Genomic DNA, 20,409 nt, shown 5'->3' on the forward strand with positions numbered 1-20,409 from the left:
AGAAAACATCAATTTGCGATCATATGTGACATTGCAGAAATGTGCCTTACAAATTCAGATTCCTAAAGGTGATCAGCCTTTCTTCAGATTTCTTTGGAGGTCCATGAATGTGGAGAAAGAACCAGATGTATATGAATTTCCACGGGTAGTCTTTGGAATGAATTGTTCGCCCTTTCTAGCACCGTATGTTACACAGGAACATGCTAAGGCATGTGAGAGTCACCTTCCTTTGGCAGCAGAAACAGTTGCTAAATCAACATACATGGATGACACAATGGATTCTGTTGAGACAGAAGACAAAGCGCTAAAGCTTTATGATCAAATAAATGAGCTGTGGACAACAGCTGGAATGCATGCCAGGAAGTTGGTCTCCAATTCATTGAAGGTACTTGAATGTATTCCAGTAGCAGATAGACTATCTGAAATTAATATCCAGATGTCTGAGCTGCCATCTGTGAAAGCTCTTGGGTTACTTTGGAACGCAGAAAATGATAAGTTTCAGTTCTGCTACAAACTTCCAAATGATCACTTCCACATGTCGAAGAGAGCTTTCTTGAGAGAAATTGCAAAGATATTTGACCCTCTAGGGCTTCTAGCTCCATTTACAATTAGGGCAAAGATTATTTTGCAACATATTTGGTTGTCTGGTGTAGGATTGGTTGAAAAGATGCATCCTGAATTAGAAGAAAATGCATTTCAGTGGTATGTGGAATTGGCAGATTTGAAGTCGTTAAGTTTCCCAAGGTGGATAGAATTTAGCTCAGAGATAGCCATTCCATGTCTGCATGTGTTTGTAGATGCATCACAAGATGCGTTTGGCGCTGTGATATACCTGGTGAGTGGTCATGAAGATAGAATAGGTAGTCAGCTTGTTGCATCAAAAATCCATGTTGCTCCAATCAAGACTGTCAGCGTTCCACGACTTGAGTTAATGGCTGCTGTTCTGGGAGTGAAACTACTTCTGGCTGTTGCAAAAGGACTAAACATGTCACCACATGATGCACAGATCTGGTCTGATAGCATGAATGTTTTGTGGTGTAAGAATTGAGTCCAATAGGAAGTCAGTCTGAATCATCTGAATCACTTGAACTTTGTTCACTTGAAATATCCATATCATCAAACACTTCATTTAGTATTTTGCCGATTTCTCTTGCACAGTTGTAGGACCAAATAGGAAGGTCTTTGATGATGTCATCGATTGAAAGCAGGTGTCCAGATTTGTCCACGATTGCGCTGATGACATCCTCATTGATGCCAAATACAATATCTGGGTTAACTATTGTGCTTGTTGAATACAGTTTGAACATGTAAGAGTTCAGTTTATGCCTGAGTAACTCTCGCTGATCATCTTTCACTTCTCTCTGAAACATGCCCGATAAGTCATCCTCTTGTGTGTCATATGCATAGTTCAACATCACATGGTTATCTGGACATTCTTCAAGATCACAGTCACAGGTGCGAGCACAGACGTCGCAGCACCGATGCTTCGGCATGATGACCTCGTGCTTGCTGCAGTAGGATTTACAAATCATTTTGTGTCGACAAGATGTTTTCTTGACAGCTTTAAGAAGTTCACTTTCTACCTTTTTGAGCTGGCCTTTATGGGCTTTGTACAGAACAAGCTCATGAGCTGGTGTTCCATCACGCCCTGCTCATCCCATTTGCTGAACAAAAGTATCCAGCTCAAAGGGCAGCCCATAGTGAATAACATGATTCACATTGTGAAAGTTGACACCCATTCCAGCTGCATTCGTACAAATCAACACACACAGATTACTGTCTTGGGTCATTTTAGAACGAATGTCCTGCTTGACAGCATCTTTTGTCTTGCTGTGGTACATGTCAAAAAGTCCTGACTGCCTTCCAAGGACTTGAGCAAAAGCAAAGTACACTTTTGAACATTCAGCAATTGTCCTACAAAAGATGACGAATCGTGAGGACCCTTGTTTATGATTTTGAAGCATGTCGATTAGCCATCCTAAGTTTTCTGAAGCATCAGATTGGTTAGGCAAAATTTTTGACGTGATCTTGATATTTTTCCTGTCTGGCGAATCCAATATGGTGACATAGTTGCCCATTCTGAAGGAAAGTTGCTTCATTATTGATCTCCTCTGTGTTGGGCCAGCGGTCGCAGTGAGAGCTACGATGTTTGCTTGAGGGCACAGTGATCGGAGTTCTCCGATCTTGGAAAACCACTTCCTGAAAGGTTCATCTCCAGTCGTCTTCTCACCCCTATTAGGAAATAAATGGAACACAAATGAAATTTTGTATTTTACAAGATTAAATTACACTGATACTTGTTATGTTATCCTAAGAATAGTTTGAGTGTAATTTAAAGTAGGTTAATGTGCTCGGAGCTCTCCATTCCTTAAAAACTATGCCTCAGCTCCATTATTTTTATTGAATGGAGAGTTACTTGGACATTAACCTATACATGATGTATGGTGAAATGTATTCAGCGTCATTAATTATCAATTTGCCATTTTAATTAGTGAGTATTTTACAGGCCTAAACTTTGTAACTAAGTTGGTAATGTTTGCTACTTGTTTCATTTGTACTGTGCTCCCGAATTCTCGAGGATTATATTTCATATTATATTTTAAGCGTATTTACAATTTACTTTTAAATGAAAAGTAAGATTTCAGTGATTCAAAACATTTGACGTTACTTAAAATGTGTACTTTAAATTCAATAGAATTAAACCCAAATTGTTAATAACAACTAGAAATTCTTTTATGAGTCGATTTACGAAATAGTTACAAAATACGTACCACTGGAGAAATGTAGGTATTTCGGGTTGAAATCTGAAAAAAAATTAAAAAATACCCCAAATATATATTTGTGTAGATCGTGGTTTAATTAGAATGAAAACCTTTTGTGTGTCGAGGGTTATACAGTCAATTTTGTTTTATATGCTTCGAAAGTGTTTACCGTTATCTGTGTTGATGGTTTCGAAGGACCGCCCGCGACCCGACACGTTCCACCTCCTTGCTAGGCTGACCTCACTCTGCATATTGAAATGAGCGTGGTTAGCATATCAGAGTTACCCACCCTTGGCTCACAGGGAGCAGTCATTATATATACGATAAATATGTATGAAGCTTATAACGAGCGTTTTGCTGAAGAATTCGTTAATGAAATATGTAAAAATAGTTATCACATTCACATTATTATGATACATTACATTTTTAACGTTTTATAGTGATTTTCGTGGCTGATGTAAGTAAAATTAAAAAATCAAGAGACTTGAAGCGCTCTTAAAATCCTTGGTGATTTGGGGAACAGAATGAATATATATTTGAAACACACGATGTTTACTGAATATTTCATGATATCTTACTGTGATACTGCTATAGATGAATAATCTGTAAGTCCCCGGCTGCATAATCGTCTAAAAGTTCAAAGGTATAGATTGTATTGTCGCTGTCATATTTTACGTTGAACCACGATGGATAGCCAGTAACTTGCCCTAGTACCATTCCCACGTAAAACTTCTGTTCCCCGTTTTCTAAATTAAATAAATGACTTACTTTTTGCCCCACCAGAAATTGACCCTCATTTGGCACCGGTGTTTCAAGTGCAAGATTAAGTTGTATGAGGTTTTTCAAATTACTAGATAATTGGTTAATAGAGAGAGGTTTAGAGGATTTAGAAAAAGTGAACAGTTCAGGAGGTGCATCTTGTTTTAACACTAACTTGCGGAATTTTAGCTGTTTTTTTATTATGTTCATCTTCTGTGTTTTGGATGTTTTTGAATATACATGATGAAGTCGGTTGTCTACCTCGGCCACGCTTTGCCAAAGACCTTCAAAGGATATTTCTTGGATAAGTTGTGCATGTTCTCTTTAATTTCTTTTGTTTTTTCTTTTCCATTTGTTCTTGTGTTTGTCTGAGTTTTTCGTGTTTGGCTTGCTTAATGTCATTTTTGCATGTAATAAAATTTGCATATGTAGTTTGGTACAATTTTGATGCGTGACCGAGGACGGTGGTCCATTCCTGGTCGGACATAGCACTGATCCAGCTGCTTACTTTATTAAAATTAAACATGATATGGGCCTCTTGGGAGAAAATAGAGGAAGAGGGTTTGGTATGCTGTAAATAATCTAATTGGGCAAAAACAGTTTCGGGGAGCTTATTATGCTTGATTACAGATTTACATTCGGGATGGGTGAGGTTTGTGTTTGCAGCGTGCTCGCCGCCAGGGAGTTGGTCTGTCAGAAGTCGTTGTAGTAGGGTCGTCAAATCTGGAATTAAAAATTCCAGAATGTGTTCAGTGTCGGCGTCACTGTCCCCACTTTTTGTCAGTTCAGTCACTACCACGTCATCTGTCTGTTTGGGAACAGTAGTATCGTCAGGACCACCGTCGTCATTGTCAGCCGTCTGTCTTTTGTTACCTGAATCAGAGTCTCTGTCATTGTTTGCCATGAATAAATTGCATTGCCCTAAAATAAACTGCGTGTAGTTGAGAGTTTGCATGTTGTGTATGAGTGTTGTGTAGATGCGACTCATGTCCAGCACGCTATGATCACGCCCCTCCAAAATATTCCACAGAGGGGTAGTGATAAATTTGGAAATCAGGCCTAAAGCTCGACATCCTGCTAAATTTAAACTATTGTGTAGTGATTGTTTGATGGAAGCCAAAAGGAGATTAGAGCCTGCATTTACAGTATCAAAGAAAGATACAAAATGCTTATGTAAATAATAGACCACCGCGGCATTGTGGAACAGGATATTGAAACGGTTGCCACGGAAATTTGTTAATTTATTGTTTACCCCCCTTGATTCTAAGAATAGTGTCATAAGTTCGTAGCAACCGCTTTTTTCATCCCCTCCTCGTGAAAACGCCTTGCAGCACATCCTAATCAAATTTACAACTTCACTTTCCGACCGGGATGATTTAGCAATCTTAGCCTCGTACTGGCTGAGAGTGGACGCACTTTGGTCGGCAAGGTTGACCAAAAGGTGAAGACCACAATAAAAATTGTGCATGTTGCCCAGAGACTCTTGCTCACGTTTGGACAGGACATGCCACCCCGGTATGATTTCCGAAAGAAGCGCCGTTCGGTAATGCTTCAACAGAGAGTTAAAGGATTTTTCTGTTGCTGCACGATCTGACATGGTATTTTTGATACTGGTTACTATCTTTTTACCAGTGTTAGTCACGTCAGTTACACTGTCCAAATCCGACAATATTTCTTTGAGAGTCGAAAGAACGGAATTGGCCGACTTATCAGCCATTTCTCTCATACCTATCAAAATGGTATTGTCGTCAGCGTCAGTCACGATATAATTTTGAACCCTCTGCCCAAATTTGGAAGTCTCATCACTGTAAAGTGTCGTGTCCATCGTTTCCGAAAGTTGATGTGCAACAAACATGCTGTTTAATGGCGCTCTCTTTTTCGCCATTTCAGCTACCGTAGCTACTGATGGGAGGGCCTTGGGTTGAAGCCCAACTAAATTAAGAACGGCTTTGATAACAGGCCCTACGTGTGAATAACCTACATTTTCAGCCAAAAGATGTAACACACATTTAACCGTCTCGTCACTGTAAGCCTTCTCTTTCATTAAGTCAATGTCTGTTAATTTAGAGTTACATTTGGTACCGGAAGGTTCCAATGGGGGTCTCGATTCAACTTCTGTTATCAGCTTATCGATGTCCATTTGTAACTCGTCACACTTCTTGCAGTCATTCTGTGTCTGTGTCTGAACATGAGCATTAATAAAACGTTTTGATGTTACGTGGGAAGAGCGTTTATCTTTTTGTTTCTGTAGTTGATGCAGCATATGTTTCTGTTCTTTCACTTTCTTAGCGTATTTCCTGTTTTGTGATTGTAACTTTATATACTCCTTGGATGATTGTGAACCTTGAGAGACATAAGATTGGTGAGAATTGGAATTGGAATCGGTGCTGGGGTTGTGAGTGGAAATGGTTGTAGCGGGAGAAGATACAAGACCGGGTAGGAGAGGATCGGAAATGGGAGTGGGACCAGAAGACGTAGAGACTGTCGCTGGGGGTACATTATTGTTATTGGTATCGGGGTGGGATTTAACAGAAGGCAAAGGTGTTAAGGTGGGAGATATTTCATTTGACAATTGGGAAGTAGAACTAAAAGACTGAAGATGAAATGGGTTGGTGGGCCAGGGTTTAGGAACATGGGGTAACATATGAAAGCCAGGGGATGGTAAAATATAGGTAGTTGGGTTGAGTGTTATGGGGAACTGAGGCATATGAAATCCGGGCGGAGGTCCTGGTGGGGGTAAAGGGGTATTAGCATCTGGGCTGGGTTGGACTAGGGCAGTATTGGGTGGTCTTGTCCTCTCTTTGTTTGTCATATCAAATGGCTGTTGCAGAAACTGCGTCAATTTAATTTGTTGTGCAGGTGTCTTGCTCTTCAGAAAAGTCCTTCTCTTGGTGTCTAGTTGCTTTATTTTTGTATTTAGTTTCCTGCTTGTCCACACAGGTTCTTTGTAGTTGAACAGTTTGGTAAGCCAGCTGTTGAAGGTGTTCCATGTAGGTTTTAACTTAAATAGTTGGAGGACTAACCCCACAGTAATTAATCCCACATCGACAGGTGGAATAAGATTTGGGGTCATGTGTCTCTGCAAATGTTTGCAGACCAGCTTCTTTCAGAAAGTCTTTCTCCATAATTGCTATGAGACAAACGATAGTAAACCTTTATACATATATGTATTGTTATATTCATGGTGGACATGTCATAGCGTAATTATATTGTTATATATTTAAAACTTACAAAATAATGATGAATAGCCACGCTATATAGAAAAACAACACTAAAATCATTCACCACTTTAACATATGACTAAGGTAGAAAGATATATCATTCCACATTCTGTACCAATTCCTGTTGGAAATTGTGCATGAATCACTGGAGTACAGTGATGACACCAGGTGTTCGCCAACAGAATGAACGTGTCCTGTCCTACCGGTAGCACCCGTCGTTCACATCTCATACATTGATATTGGTCAATAAACTATTGTTTATACTTAAAAGTACAACCACATAACATAACGTTCAATTTGTGTACAATTTATAATAAATATTTGCGTAAGTTTTTCTGCAGCGATGTGTATAAAATCATTTGTCTACGTCAGTTTTTCATTCCAACCTGTTAGTCAGAATTTAACGTGTACTAAAATTAACCATGCACATAAGCATAGATACTGTTCGTCCATATTACAATATCAATACGTACACCTATTATATATATATTTTCATCAATATCGTTCACGAGATAATTACAGCAAATGCGATTTTATAACGCTTCATATGCATTAGGCTACGATTACTTCCCTTTGAAAAACAACAACAATGATTTCTCCCTATCCCACAATGCTTTGCTTTCATCTATAAAGTCTACAGTGTTATAGCTTCGCTATGCAGATTCCATTCATTGGTATCATACAAATATGATCTTAGAAACAATCATAAACTTTGAAAGATGTAAAATTTACCCGTACCCTCGATTCGATGACTGATGTCTTGATGAGCACTCGCTTCGCAATACGACGATGCAAGGAGGGTGGTGTCACAAGATCTATTTATTAATTACGGCAGCACGAGGTGTACATCATACATGAAAAATCTCAATATAATACAAGCGGTCGATCGAAAGCAATTTCCTCGTGGCGAGGATATCCATATCATTAAATGACGTCACGATAAATCTGTCATTCAAGTCAGTGACAGCTGCGCGGTGAGTACCCGAAATACCTAAAATGATGGCGATGATCGTTTTGGCTTCAGTGATACATGGGAGAATCTCGTAAGTTAGGGACTTGCCACTACCAGTTTTAGTCCCGACAAACACATCTTGTCCATTGATTCCTGCACTCTCTATTGCTAGTTTCTGATTTTCAGTTAAACATGAAATACCGAATCTTTCCTTCGCACGTTGATCAACTAACTCCATGGAGGCCGCCATATTGGATCTAAGTCTATTTAACGCGTGTTCTGATTGGAGAGAAAGAAGGGAGATAATTCGTGTTGCGATTTTTTGCCGCTAGGGGATTTTACGAGGACCGGGAAATATGGCCGTATTAGAACAGAGGTTACGTAGGGAGATATGACAGGAGTAACCTCTGTGGGAAGAGAATGTCCAAAAAGAAGAAAGGAAAAGAATTGAATATATCCCAACCTACGCTCACTTCACCTTCGGAGGTTCCCCTCCAAAATTCATTTGGACCTCTAGATCTGGAAGTCAATCTGTCCTCACAAGAATGGCAAGGGAGCTTATCCTCCTCGCATTCACGTGAACGGTCGCCCTTTGAGCCACCATGATTAAATTATCGAATTTATTGCAATGGAATTGCAGAGGATTGCAGAATAAATTCAATGAGATCCACTTATTGATACAAGATTTTACACCGTCAGCGTTATGTCTGCAAGAGACGTACCTAAAAGATACAGATAATTTTAATTTGAGACGGTACAGTGATTACTACTCCTTTGGGGAAGTGTCCATACTACTAATAAAGGTAAACTCTTTGGGGAATTTTTTTCCGATAATAATTTATGTATTTTCAATGACGATTCAGCCACCTATTTACATCCAGCTACGGGAACATATTCTTCCCTGGATCCATCACTCGCCGATTCCAACATATATGATGAATTTGAATGGATGGTCCATGATGACTTATGTGGGAGTGATCACTTCCCCACCATTCTCAAAACAATCAACCCTTGTGATGATCCACCATTGTCAAGAAGGAACTTCGCCAGGTCTGATTGGTTATTATATGAGAAACTGTGTGTTGAACACTTGAAGCACGATCTTTGTAGGAAAAATGAAGATCCTATAGAGCCTTTTTCGGATATACTAAATGACATTGCTGACAAAGCAATTCCACAGTCCTCTGCAATTCCACATATTCGTAAACAATGGTTTGAACTTTCAAAGTTAAATTTAAGCTTACCAGCCTGTATATGTAGTGTTTTTGTTCTTTTAAAATTCGGCTAAATATATCCTACAATCGCCAGCGGCTGAAAGGATGGTGTAAATCCAACTAGGGTCCATGCAGGAAGCAATTGTACTGTAGGTCCCCATGTATGGTGATCTACCTTCAGCTGTTGGCGATCTGTAGGCTGTTTTTATACTGTATCGTCCTCTATAGTTAAAATATTTTAGATTTAATTACTACTTTTAAATATATATATCTGTGATAGTCTTGTTGATTTTCCTGTCCTTTGTCGACAGATATTTTAAAATGATTACCTTGTTTTCATCGCTATATGGCTGTAATATTGCCGATGCGATGTAAAATTTCAACTCACTCACTTAATATTGGTAACATCAAGGCCATGTGACTGTAGGCAGTTGATGCTCACCAGTTGTTCTTTAAAATGATAAGTTATCCAGAATGATTTCCCAGATTTCTGGTTTATTTTGAACATCAACAAACCGGAGGCATACACTATGCACTTCCTTGTTAGACGTTTTGCCCGTTACTTTATCAGCTATGACAGAGTACACGGCTCATTGTTTACGTAAACATTCTGTTGTTTTTGTCCGAATGCATTCACAAATGATGGAAATTATCTCATTCTGAATGGTCTTTGTAGATGTGTAGGTTGCATTCCTTTTGCAGCTTTGCAGGTGATTGTGCAGAATGTCATTTGATTCCGCCATGAGTGTCAAAAGGGCCAAAAAGTTTCCTTTATTGAGGGCAGTGCTAGAGGCGTCATCCCTCTGACATCTCAGAGAAATATTTTCTTTTCCACCAAGTACATGTTTTTTGTTCAAGCTGTTCTTGTTAAGTTTGTATTTCCCAGTAGATGTTTACATGGCACATAATTGCGTAGATGTTAACATGTACATAAGTGAATAGATATGTAATAATTAGTGCTCATATGAAGCACAGCTATTACAGGTTTGACTATATCTTATAGCCATAGGGCCTAAGTCAATTTTACATTACCCGCTATTTCTCAGTAGATGTTTACATATACATAATATGCGTAGATGCATAGTATTATTTCATATTGTATATGAAATACGACTAGTGCAGGTTTGACAGCATTTGGTGACATGCAAGGTATAAGCCATTTTACATTACCCATTATTTCCCATCAGATTGTTCCAGTATTGTTCATGTAGTATATGAAAAAACGGCGAAGTGCAGGTTTGACTGTATCTTATAACCTGCAAGGCATGTCGTTTTAAAATTACAGTATACTCTTTGAAGTTTATAACTGACTTTTGAGCTCACAAATCTAAAAATAGTGTATGGAAAGAGGACCAAAATGCGAAAATTTATTTGGACTGATTATTGTTTGTAAAAGCAATAAATATGCATGACTGATAGTAACTTAGTATTTCTTTTTGGATGCTCCAAAAAAAATCCCTTTTCTGCTCATATTGTACATATTTTGTTTCACCATCAGACAGATGGCATTCAGTGGATTAATATTTCCCCCCTTGAAACCAAAAATAATAATTTCTGGTGTTAAATCAATGTATCCTTCAGCCAACTTTCCTAACCACGTAGCCAAATCTGTCGACACTTTGCTTGAATGAGTAAAATCACATAACAAATGTATAACACGCTCATGCACCAGTTTACAAAACGAGGTGAGGTGAGGTAAAATTGGGCTTAACGTCGTGCTTGACAATATTTCGCTCATATGACGACGTGCATGCGTGTATGTGTATCTGCGGCTGCTTGTACTTGCCCAGACTTTTTTATAGTGCCAGCTCACTGAGATACCATGCCGCAGTGAAGCATGAATACCCCACTCCGAGCCGACCAGTCCTTGGTGTACCCATTAATGCCGAGCGCCAGGCAGGGACCAACAAGTACCATATTTTAACGTCTTTTGGTATGACGCAGTCGGGGATCGAACCCGCGACCTTCCGCTCTCCGGGCGGACGCTTTAACCACTACACCACGGAGGTGGTCTTTCAAAACGAACACACAGTGAACCAATGTATCCAACCTTATGCAAGTGATTATTAGTTGTCAAAATATTGTGACTTATCTTGTACTGAAACCATTATAGATTAACGCCTTGAGTACATCGATTGGCCATCAAATTAATATTTTCCCATTCGTACTGTTGGAAGTATCTACGTAATATTTAAAAAAATTGACAAAGTATTTTATAAAAAATGTTTACTACTAACTATTTTTTTAGATATTAAAGGGTAAAATAGGGCAGGCAAGTATGTTTTCCACGTGTTTAATAGTGATTTTTCTGGTTTTTTTTTTATATAATAGAGTTCATATTTGTAGTGCGCCTAAATCCAAAATTTGCTCAAAGGCGCAGGTCATAGGTTCTTTTGAACAGGAGGGTCTTCAGTTCACTTGAATATGTCATGGATTTGCTGGATATTTAGCGGGAGTTCATTCCAGAGTGCAAGGCCTGCTTTGGCAAAACTCCTGTCACCGTAGAGTGTTGTTCTTGTTTGGGGGACATTTAGTTGTTGCAGTGAAGCTGACCGCAGCGTTCTCTGAGGTTGGAATCTGGTTAAAAGCTGTTCCAGATACAGAGGGTCTAGACTGTGAAGAGCTTTAAACACGAACATCAGTAATTTGTAAACAATCCGATGGTGAATTGGAAGCCAGTGAAGGTCGTATAAGATTGGCGTAATATGTTCGTGTTTGCGTGTTCCACTTATACATCTTGCAGCTGAGTTCTGTACCTTCTGAAGTTTGCTCAGGCAAAGGTGGTACGACCCATACAGCAGTGCATTCCAGCCGAGATGCCACGAATGCATGGATAAGTGTCTTGGTTGCCGCAATGCCAACATACCGCTTGATTTGACTGATATTTCGCAGGTGGTAGTAAGCAACCTTGCATACTGTATTCGTATGATGTTCGGTCCCTAGTGTTGCCTGAAAGATGAAACCTAAGTTTCTGGCTTCAATAGATGGCCTGATAAAAAATTCTCCAATGTGAAGGGATGGTGTTGACATCTTGGAGAGCATTTGTCTGGAACTGATGATCGTGAGTTCCGTTTTGTCATCATTGAGTTTCAGAAAACGATTCGACATCCATAGCTTGATATCCTGTATGCATGATGACATGCAATCAAAGGCATTCGTCACTGATGTTGACACCAGTGGCCTAAAGTTGAGATACAACTGTGTATCATCCGCATACAAGTAAAAAGATAGGTCATGTCTTCTGGCTATTTCTCCAAGAATAAGAGTATAGATTGTGAACAATACGGGCCCTAGGACTGATCCCTGAGGAATTCCATATTTAAGGTGATGCTTACTTGATGTTGAACCATTGATGACAACTGTTTGGCACCGGTCAGTTAAGTACGCCTTGAACCATGCCAGAGCGTTACCTTTGATTCCAATGACGTTTTCAAGAACAGGTACAGCAGGACCAGCACAGCAGCACCCGTAGTATCAACTTCAGTAAGAAGGTCGTTCTGGACGCGCAACAGGGCCGACTCAGTGCTGTGTCCACCCTTGTATGCTGATTGCATGACTTCATCTAAGTTGTTGGCTTTCATGTGGTCCTGAAGTGTAGCTGAGACTACTCGTTCAACCAGCTTAGAGAGAAACGGAAGGTTAGAGACTGGACGGTAGTTCCGTAAAACATCAGCATCCAGACTCGCTTTGTGTGACTAGTGCTTCTTTGAGAGATTTGGGGAATTGGCAGCCAGTTGACATTGATTGATTGACCTTCTTTGTGAGCACTGGTGTGATATCATTGACGCACAGTTTCAGCAGCCAAATGGGAATCGGATCAGAAGAGCGCGATTTTGTTGAACTTCGTTTAAGAAACTTCTCAATTTCCAAGTCGGTAGTGTGGTAGAAGGATGACAGCGTGTTTGGGTGGTAGTCAATAATGTCTCATTTGTAGACGACATGTTGGCTGTTGGTACCTCCAGTTCAGATCGAATCTCGAGAATCTTTGAACTGAAGAAGGCACAGAAGGTATCGCTAGCTTGTCTGGTGATGTATGAGAGGGGAGAGCACTCTGCTTCCTCTTGAAGAACAAGGTGTTAGAAACACTGAATACCTCTTTTTGACTAGTGGCATTTTGCAATTGCTGTTTTAAATGGCTAACTTTAGCCTCTTCAATAAGTCGGTTCACAACATCACGCTGAGCTGCATGCATCTGTTTGTGGTTGTCAGTTGAGTGCGTCTCATTTGCCATTCTAACTTGGCTGTCCGTATTTTATCCGTGTACCATGATGTCTGATGTCGGTTGGTAACTTGAGATTTCTCGGATGGCGTACCAAATGAGTTCAGCATTCCAAGCGGGGTACATAGAAAATGTCAATCGCTTGTAAGCGGGTTACATTGAAAATAATAGAAGAGTGCTCAGCCAATCCGAAAACGACCTTCATGTGTCAGTCAAGATAATGATCTATGTTCTGATTGTCCAGTTTCAGCACCAGCAGCTACTCACCCTCCACAACAAACTCCAACCCCCTCACCCAGTCCTCGTGGCCTGTCAGGACTCTCTTCTTTACAAACTGGGGACAAATCTCAAGTTGATCACACAGAACATTTCCTATTTTTACTGGATAACATGTTTTTCTTATTCCAACATAATATTGGGTCGTACATAAACAATCTCTAGGTACACAATGAATGAGTAAGGTTAGAATTACTGTGCACTCAGCAACATTCCAGCTATTTGGCGACAGTCTGTAAATAATCGAGACATAAGCATCTACACAATTGGGAACCAATGAAATGTGTCAACCAAGTCAGCGAGCCTGACCACCTGATCCCATTAGTCTCCTGCGACAAGCATGGGTTACAGCAGATCAATTCGGGTAGATGTTACACAATTTTATGGCAATCTGGCATAGTAATTCTCTGATGGGCCAATCCAACAGGTGTGCTTTGGATTCCCCTAAACACAACAAATCAATGAAAACCATGTCCACATCACTACAATTACCTTGGTATTCATAATAGGCTGTTCTTGTGTTGCATTACTTGCTTGTGCTGTTTGATATACAAAGTCTATCATGTTATGTTTTTGACATGTTAATTTATAAGAATAGAACAGAATTCCACTTGGGGACGCCATGTTAGAATTAGTTTTAAGCAACCTATTCCGGTCATATTGGGTGATTGAATGTACTGAACACCATTTATTGCCTGGAACATCCATGATTTGACCCAAGGTGTGGTCTTGTGTAAAGAGCACAGGTCACAAATCAGTTGAAGTAAAGAAATGTTTGACGAAAAGAGTCCGTGGATGGGTGACCATGTTTGGCAGCTTGACTTCTAATGATAGTGCTTGCATTGAGCATATACCTTGTGAGTGGATATCAGTTCAACATTGCCCGGAGAGAGGAAGGTTGCGGATTCGATCCCGACCGCGTCATACCAAAAGACGTTAAAATATAATACTTGTTGGTCCCTGCCTGGCGCTCGGCATTAATGGGTACAACAAGGACTGGTCGGCTCGGAGTCAGTATTATGTGTCTGAGTGGGGTATTCATGCTTCACTGCGGCATGGAATCTCAGTGGGCTAGCACTATAAAACCAGCTTAAGTCTGGGCTAGTACAAGCAGCCGCACATACACATACACACGCATGCACGTCGTCATATGAGCGAAATATTCTCAAGCACGACATAAAAACCCAATTTCACCTCACCTCATCAGTTCAAAATCAGTACACGCCATTATTATTATACTGATACATACCTGCCCTTCCTGCAACACATACAGGTGGATCTTGGAGTCATCAGCACCACATGCCAGTACTGGAACTACAAGAGAATACTATTTATTACCCACGTGGTCAACGCATGGGTAGTTGTATACTAATCTCGTACGTCACACGAGTGTCGTATCGCGTTGACCTGTGTCGTAACGACTTGACCTAAGATTCTAACGATTTGATTGGATAACCGATGACCTCTCAGTTAGGTCACGTTGTGACGGAACTACTTGTTCATTCATAACAAACACGTGAATTCATTCATTCTACAACTTAGATGCATTGTGGGAATGTAAACATTGCAAACGTTGCCGTGTCGCTGTTTAATTGTGAGTCGAACTGAGACATTACATGCGTCGAAAAACATAAACGCAATGTTTCCATCAGTGATGTTAGCCGAGTGAAGCAGTTGCAAACCAAGAAACAGGGTGCTACAGAGTAGTTTACTGAAGGAGGCTGTACGAGAGGCGATGACAACTGACATGCATCGTGACGTCGGTTACCAAGGGGACAGACGAGAAATGGCGTAGTGACGTCAATACAGTGTGACGTCATGCAAAAGTGTACGTCAGAACAAAATTCTTCCGCAACCTCTTTATGAAACCGGTTTCGGTTTGAAACCACAACAATACCAAAACTACGCTATTTTGTCAATTTAATGCATGTAAGACGTGGGTAATAAATAATATACCACACTCGGTCTCATTATACACGAATTATACGAAACTCGTGACCTTCCTATGGTTTCTGACCTCGCTTTCGCTCGGTCAGATACCATAGGAAGGACACTCGTTTCGTATAATTCGTATGTAATGAGACCTCGTGTAGTATTCTCTATAGGTGAATCACAACAATCAGGGGATGGTCCAGTGGTTAGAGCGTCCGCCCGGAGAGCGGAAGGTCGCGGGTTCGATCCCCGACCGCGTTATACCAAAAGACGTTAAAATATGGTACTTGTTGGTCCCTGCCTGGCGCTCGGCATTAATGGGTACACCAAGGACTGGTCGGCTCGGAGTCAGTATAATGTGTCTGAGTGGGGTATTCATGTTTCACTGCGGCATGGTATCTCAGTAGGCTAGCACTATAAAACCAGCTTCAGTCTGGGCTAGTACAAGCAGACGCACATACACATACACACGCATGCACGTCGTAATATGAGCGAAATATTCTCAAGCACGACGTAAAACCCAATTTCACCTCACCTCACCTCCAGTGTTTGAAATTAAGAGAATGCAGAGATCAAAGATGCTTGCTCTTATAATATTTAAATCAAGGGACCCCCTAAATCTTTAACTTTTAGCATGAAGGATATGACTAGACCATACATCCTTTTGTGTATCATTTTGAACACTGGGTAACATAAAACATTCAAACAAGTAATTTAAACAAGAATGATATCATTTCAATGGATATGGTACCTCTTTAACATGAAGGATATCTCTTCAAGAAAACTGGTACTATTTTCACTGCAGTATTTTCTTGTGTAGAAGAATACTTTTCTCAAAACATATCTCTGTAGAATGGGTTGATCATTATACACAATCATAATTTTGATCATTAACTGTTAGAATGAAGGATATGACAAGGACCTTGAACTTTTCATGTATCATTTCAAACACTGTTTAACACAAACCATTCAATGGTGACAATTTGGAAATTCAACAAGGATTGTGTCATTTCAGCAAGAATGATATCATTTCAGCAAATATGGAAGATCTTTGACATGAAGGATATCACTTCAACAAAACCGATACTATTTTGACAAGACTACAGTATTTTCTTGTGTAGAGTGCTTACTATTTTCTAAAATTACATATCTCTGTAGACTGAGGTGTGCATTATACAGAGAATAATTAATTTGATACTTTCTTTTCTAATGCACAGTCATTACTGTGTACACATAACACAGGAAACACAATGTGAAGAAATCCCAAAGTTTATCAACAGTTTAATCATGTAAATACACTGACTGACTGACTGAGTTTGGTTTTACGCCGCTTTTAGCAATATTCCAGCAACATCACGGCGGGGACACCAGAAATGGGCTTCACACATTGTGCCCATGTGGGGATTCGAACCCGGGTCTTCGGCGTGACGAGCCAGCGCTTTAACCATTAGGCTACCCCACCGCCCCTGTAAATACACTGACTGTGTGAGTGTTCATTTTAAATCTGGTCACGGTTTTAACCAATTTTGTATTGATTCAAAACAGTAGTTTCATTTCAACAATTATGGTACCCATTCTGCAATTCTTCAACAACACTAGTATGTGTAACTTTAGTGCTGATATGTTCTCAGGAGGTAAGATGAGAGTTTTTCCCTGCACTGGTACCTAAGTCCTTGACATTGACTTGATAGCTCCTGAACATATCACATCCTCAGGTATATGAGCATGATGAGCACCCATCAGATTCCTAACACTAATAAACTGTTCACATTTGGATTGGACACTTCACACATCTGTCGCTCACTTACCATTAGTGTCTGGGATAAGAGAGAACGCCGCAGTCAGAACAAAACCAGTTCCAAATGTCAACACTTGGACTTCTTCAAAATCTGTTGAGTACCAATAAACAGTTGAAGTTGCCATATTTAACACTTCTAAAAAATATAAAATATAAAAAAATCTAACAACCAGCTGAATAATTTCCATACATAATCAAACTGGAAGCTTTCTGGCAGGCCTAAGGGACACAACTCTGTTGTTTAACGCCAAACAACAATATTCCAGCTATATGACGGTAGTCAAGCAACGTTGAGCGGGTAGAGTCCTTGGATGGGTGACCCTGTTTGGCAGCTTAAGTCCTGAGAGTTTCTAGGATTTCAGTCCTGCCCCACAATGAAGCACATGTGATACATGTGGTCTCACTTAGGCAAGTGAGTTTGTTCAAAATTGCCTTTGTTCACCCAGCAGAAAATGGGTACCCGATGAGATAGGTCATGTGACTATTAACTTTCTAGCGCCTCACAGGCAGCTTGGGTTATCCGAGGTAATAATAATCAGATTCTCATTACTGCGTCCAGTGAGCAACTTGTCAGATGGATACTAGGCGCTACATAAGTGAATTATTATTGTTATTATTAGTCTGTAAATAATCAAGTGATCAATATCATGAACATCGAGCACCACAGTTGGGATAAGATGACATGTGTCGGCACAACACTGTACAGCATCATATAGGACATAGGACGAAAAGAGATTGACTAGAATTTCAAAATTGGATGAAACAAAAAAAAACAGAAGATCAAGTTAGGAGTACCTTTTCCTGGCTTGCGTCTCCAGATTCTGACAGTAGAGTCTGTTGATGCTGTTGCAATGTACACAGTTGCAGAGTTGTTGTCAATGACGTTGGTGCACACTTTCACCGTTGCCACTGCGTTTACTGTCCCTGTGTGACCCTTAAGGGTGGCGGTCAAGCTGTACTGGAAACATGGAAGCATTTTCTGTGTTAGCAGGTTTCCAAACATTTTTCTATGCCTGTCTTTGGTGGTTTAAGGGGAGGTAATTACCATTATCATGTTCTGCTGATAATGTAAGTGTTAATGTTTCCAAGTCTACCAAGGAAAGAAACTTCATATGAGAAAACAATCCTGAAACTGAAATATGTTGTATTATAATTAGCCTTTTCAGGGGGACAATTTAGTGTGGCTGGTTGAGAAATTATTTTCTCCAAGAAAACAAAGCAGTAACACATAAGCATCTGAACTGTGATTTAAAAGACAAGATGGAGTAAGTGAATTAAGTTCAACTCGTTTTTAGCAATGTTTAAGCAATATCATGACAGGGGACACCAGAAATGGACTTCACACATTGTACCGATGTGGGGAAACGACCCGAGTCTTTGGTGTGACGAACGAACCCTTTAACCACTAGGCTACCCCACTACCTCTAACATGTTGTAGTTCATGAATTTTAACCAGTGACTTCATTAAAAGTAAATACCAATAATTTGACAGATTATCATGAATACTGATCTATAATCAGCATGGTTGGTTGATGTTGTTTCCAACAAACATAATAGAAATAGAATGTCTTCAGACCCTGATGGAGAAAATTGCTACTCACAAAATCAATATCTTAATTATTCCAGACTCTACTATTTATTGACTTCATCACATAGCTGAAACATTGTGAGTGCTAAACGTTAAGCTTGCTACTCACCTCATCTCCTTCCTGTCTCCATACTCGGACCGTCTTGTCCACAGATCCAGACACCAACTCATCCTCATTGCCTGGTGCATGAGATACATGAACAGATCACTTAATGACATGTGTATGGGGATTTACTTAGGCCTGCTCACAAGGCCGATACTTGACCCCGAGTAAGTAGGAATTGACAGCAAAAATTACTTGTTTGAAATACAAAGATTCCTAATACATTGAAATCTTTTCTATTTTGGCCTCACAGCTACTTGTACAACTTACTGTTATCTGGGTTCCGCATCCACTGAACACAGTTGACTCTGTCCTGGTGGCCAGTGAGAGTGTAGATAACACTTGCCGGTTTTGTTGACCAACCCTGGGTAGAAAATAGTTGTATTACTTGTAAATGTCACATGTATGAATGCCATCATCACAACAAGATTCCAGCAAATTATCAAATTTATGGCAGAAATGAACAATCTCTTTGCGATGTGACAGCATTAGTGAGTGAGTGAGCAAGTTGGGTTTTACGTCGCTTTTAGCAATATTCCAGCAATATCACGGCGGGGTACACAGAAATGGGCTTCACACATTGTACCCATGTAGGGATTCGAACCCGGGTCTTCGGCCTGACGAGCCGACGCTTTAACCACTAGGCTACCCCATCGGCCCTGACGTCATGACCTGATGGCAAGGTGAGTGAGTGATTTTTATTTCAGCAATGTACCAGTAGCAACACATAAGGCACAACAAAAATTGCATTGCACCAATGTTGGGAATCAAAACCACTATTTTCAGCATGGCAAGCAAACACTTTTACCACTCGACCTACATAATTGGAGTCACATATGATCACAGGTTTGAATTTGACACATTTAATTTTTTTTTTTTTTATAAAATCAGCCCTATTGTGCTGAAAATGACTATACTACCATAGTCAATAATGTAATAATTTTGTATTATCCTCCAAACGTTATATTATTAACCTGGGCTGAAGGGGTCGTTGTTGGCACAGGTACTACAGATACATACCCCAGGTACGTGTCTGTATACAGAAATGTACCCTAAACAAAGTCAAAATACAGAAACGTACCCGGTACCCTAAAAGGCGGACGAGTCCATATTCCGCAATCCAAAACCGAAACCGTATGTAGTTTACGAGTCGCATTGGGCATCGCAATATAACCGTTACTGTGTATATTCGTTTTTTATATAACGCAATCAAATGCATCTAATACAACAGTATGACAGTTCCGATCAAGAAAATGACACAGTGGGTATGGAATCGTCCTAGGGTACGTTTTTGTGTGCTGATTTTGGCTAGTACCTGGGGTACACATCTGTAATACCTGTGTCGACAACGACCCCTTCAGCTGAACTTGGCATGAATATATTTGTGTTCACGCCACTCACCACCCCACCCCCCTTGAAACTATTTTCCGCCCTTTCCAAACCTAACAAATTACCTGTCCTAAAATATATCTGTCAAATGGTCAATATTGTGATGCAATATTCGTGAATATCGACACAATGAAGAGTTGCAAACTGTTTACAACCACTGCGATACATAACAGCCAGGAAAGTTTCACCAAGTAAA

The 20,409-nt window shown here is 40.1% G+C and overlaps 2 protein-coding genes across 3 annotated transcripts; both read right to left on the bottom strand.

Moving 5' to 3' along the window:
- Positions 1–1,044: 1,044 nt before the first annotated feature.
- Positions 1,045–8,088, bottom strand: LOC124274444 (ATP-dependent DNA helicase RecQ-like). Its single transcript, XM_046709808.1, is given in 4 exon segments — positions 1,045–2,273; positions 5,503–5,703; positions 6,545–6,651; positions 7,734–8,088. Coding segments are annotated over 4 exon segments (1,731 nt in total). The 5' UTR covers positions 7,945–8,088; the 3' UTR covers positions 1,045–1,061.
- LOC124274447 lies at positions 2,842–6,078 on the bottom strand. 2 transcript variants are annotated; one of them, XR_006897947.1, is made up of 2 exons: positions 3,341–6,078; positions 2,842–3,007 (listed from the first exon to the last, which is right to left on the bottom strand). XR_006897947.1 is itself a non-coding variant. In XM_046709812.1 (1 exon), exon 1 carries the CDS (start codon positions 5,782–5,784, stop codon positions 3,808–3,810), a length of 1,977 nt encoding a protein of 658 aa, XP_046565768.1. In that variant the 5' UTR covers positions 5,785–6,078; the 3' UTR covers positions 3,211–3,807. The 2 variants fall into 2 exon arrangements, 1 of the variants encoding a protein (XP_046565768.1); XM_046709812.1 differs by lacking the exon at positions 2,842–3,007 and having other exon boundaries at positions 3,211–6,078.
- Positions 8,089–20,409: the final 12,321 nt, after the last annotated feature.

This window comes from Haliotis rubra, unplaced genomic scaffold, assembly GCF_003918875.1.
Source record: "Haliotis rubra isolate DU_JTF1 unplaced genomic scaffold, ASM391887v1 Scf1907, whole genome shotgun sequence".
Taxonomy (NCBI): Eukaryota; Metazoa; Mollusca; class Gastropoda; order Lepetellida; family Haliotidae; genus Haliotis; species Haliotis rubra.

Excerpts from the sequence above, each read along its gene's own strand:
- LOC124274447 (XM_046709812.1), bottom strand. The coding sequence starts at position 5,784 with ATGCTGCATCAACTACAGAAACAAAAAGATAAACGCTCTTCCCACGTA.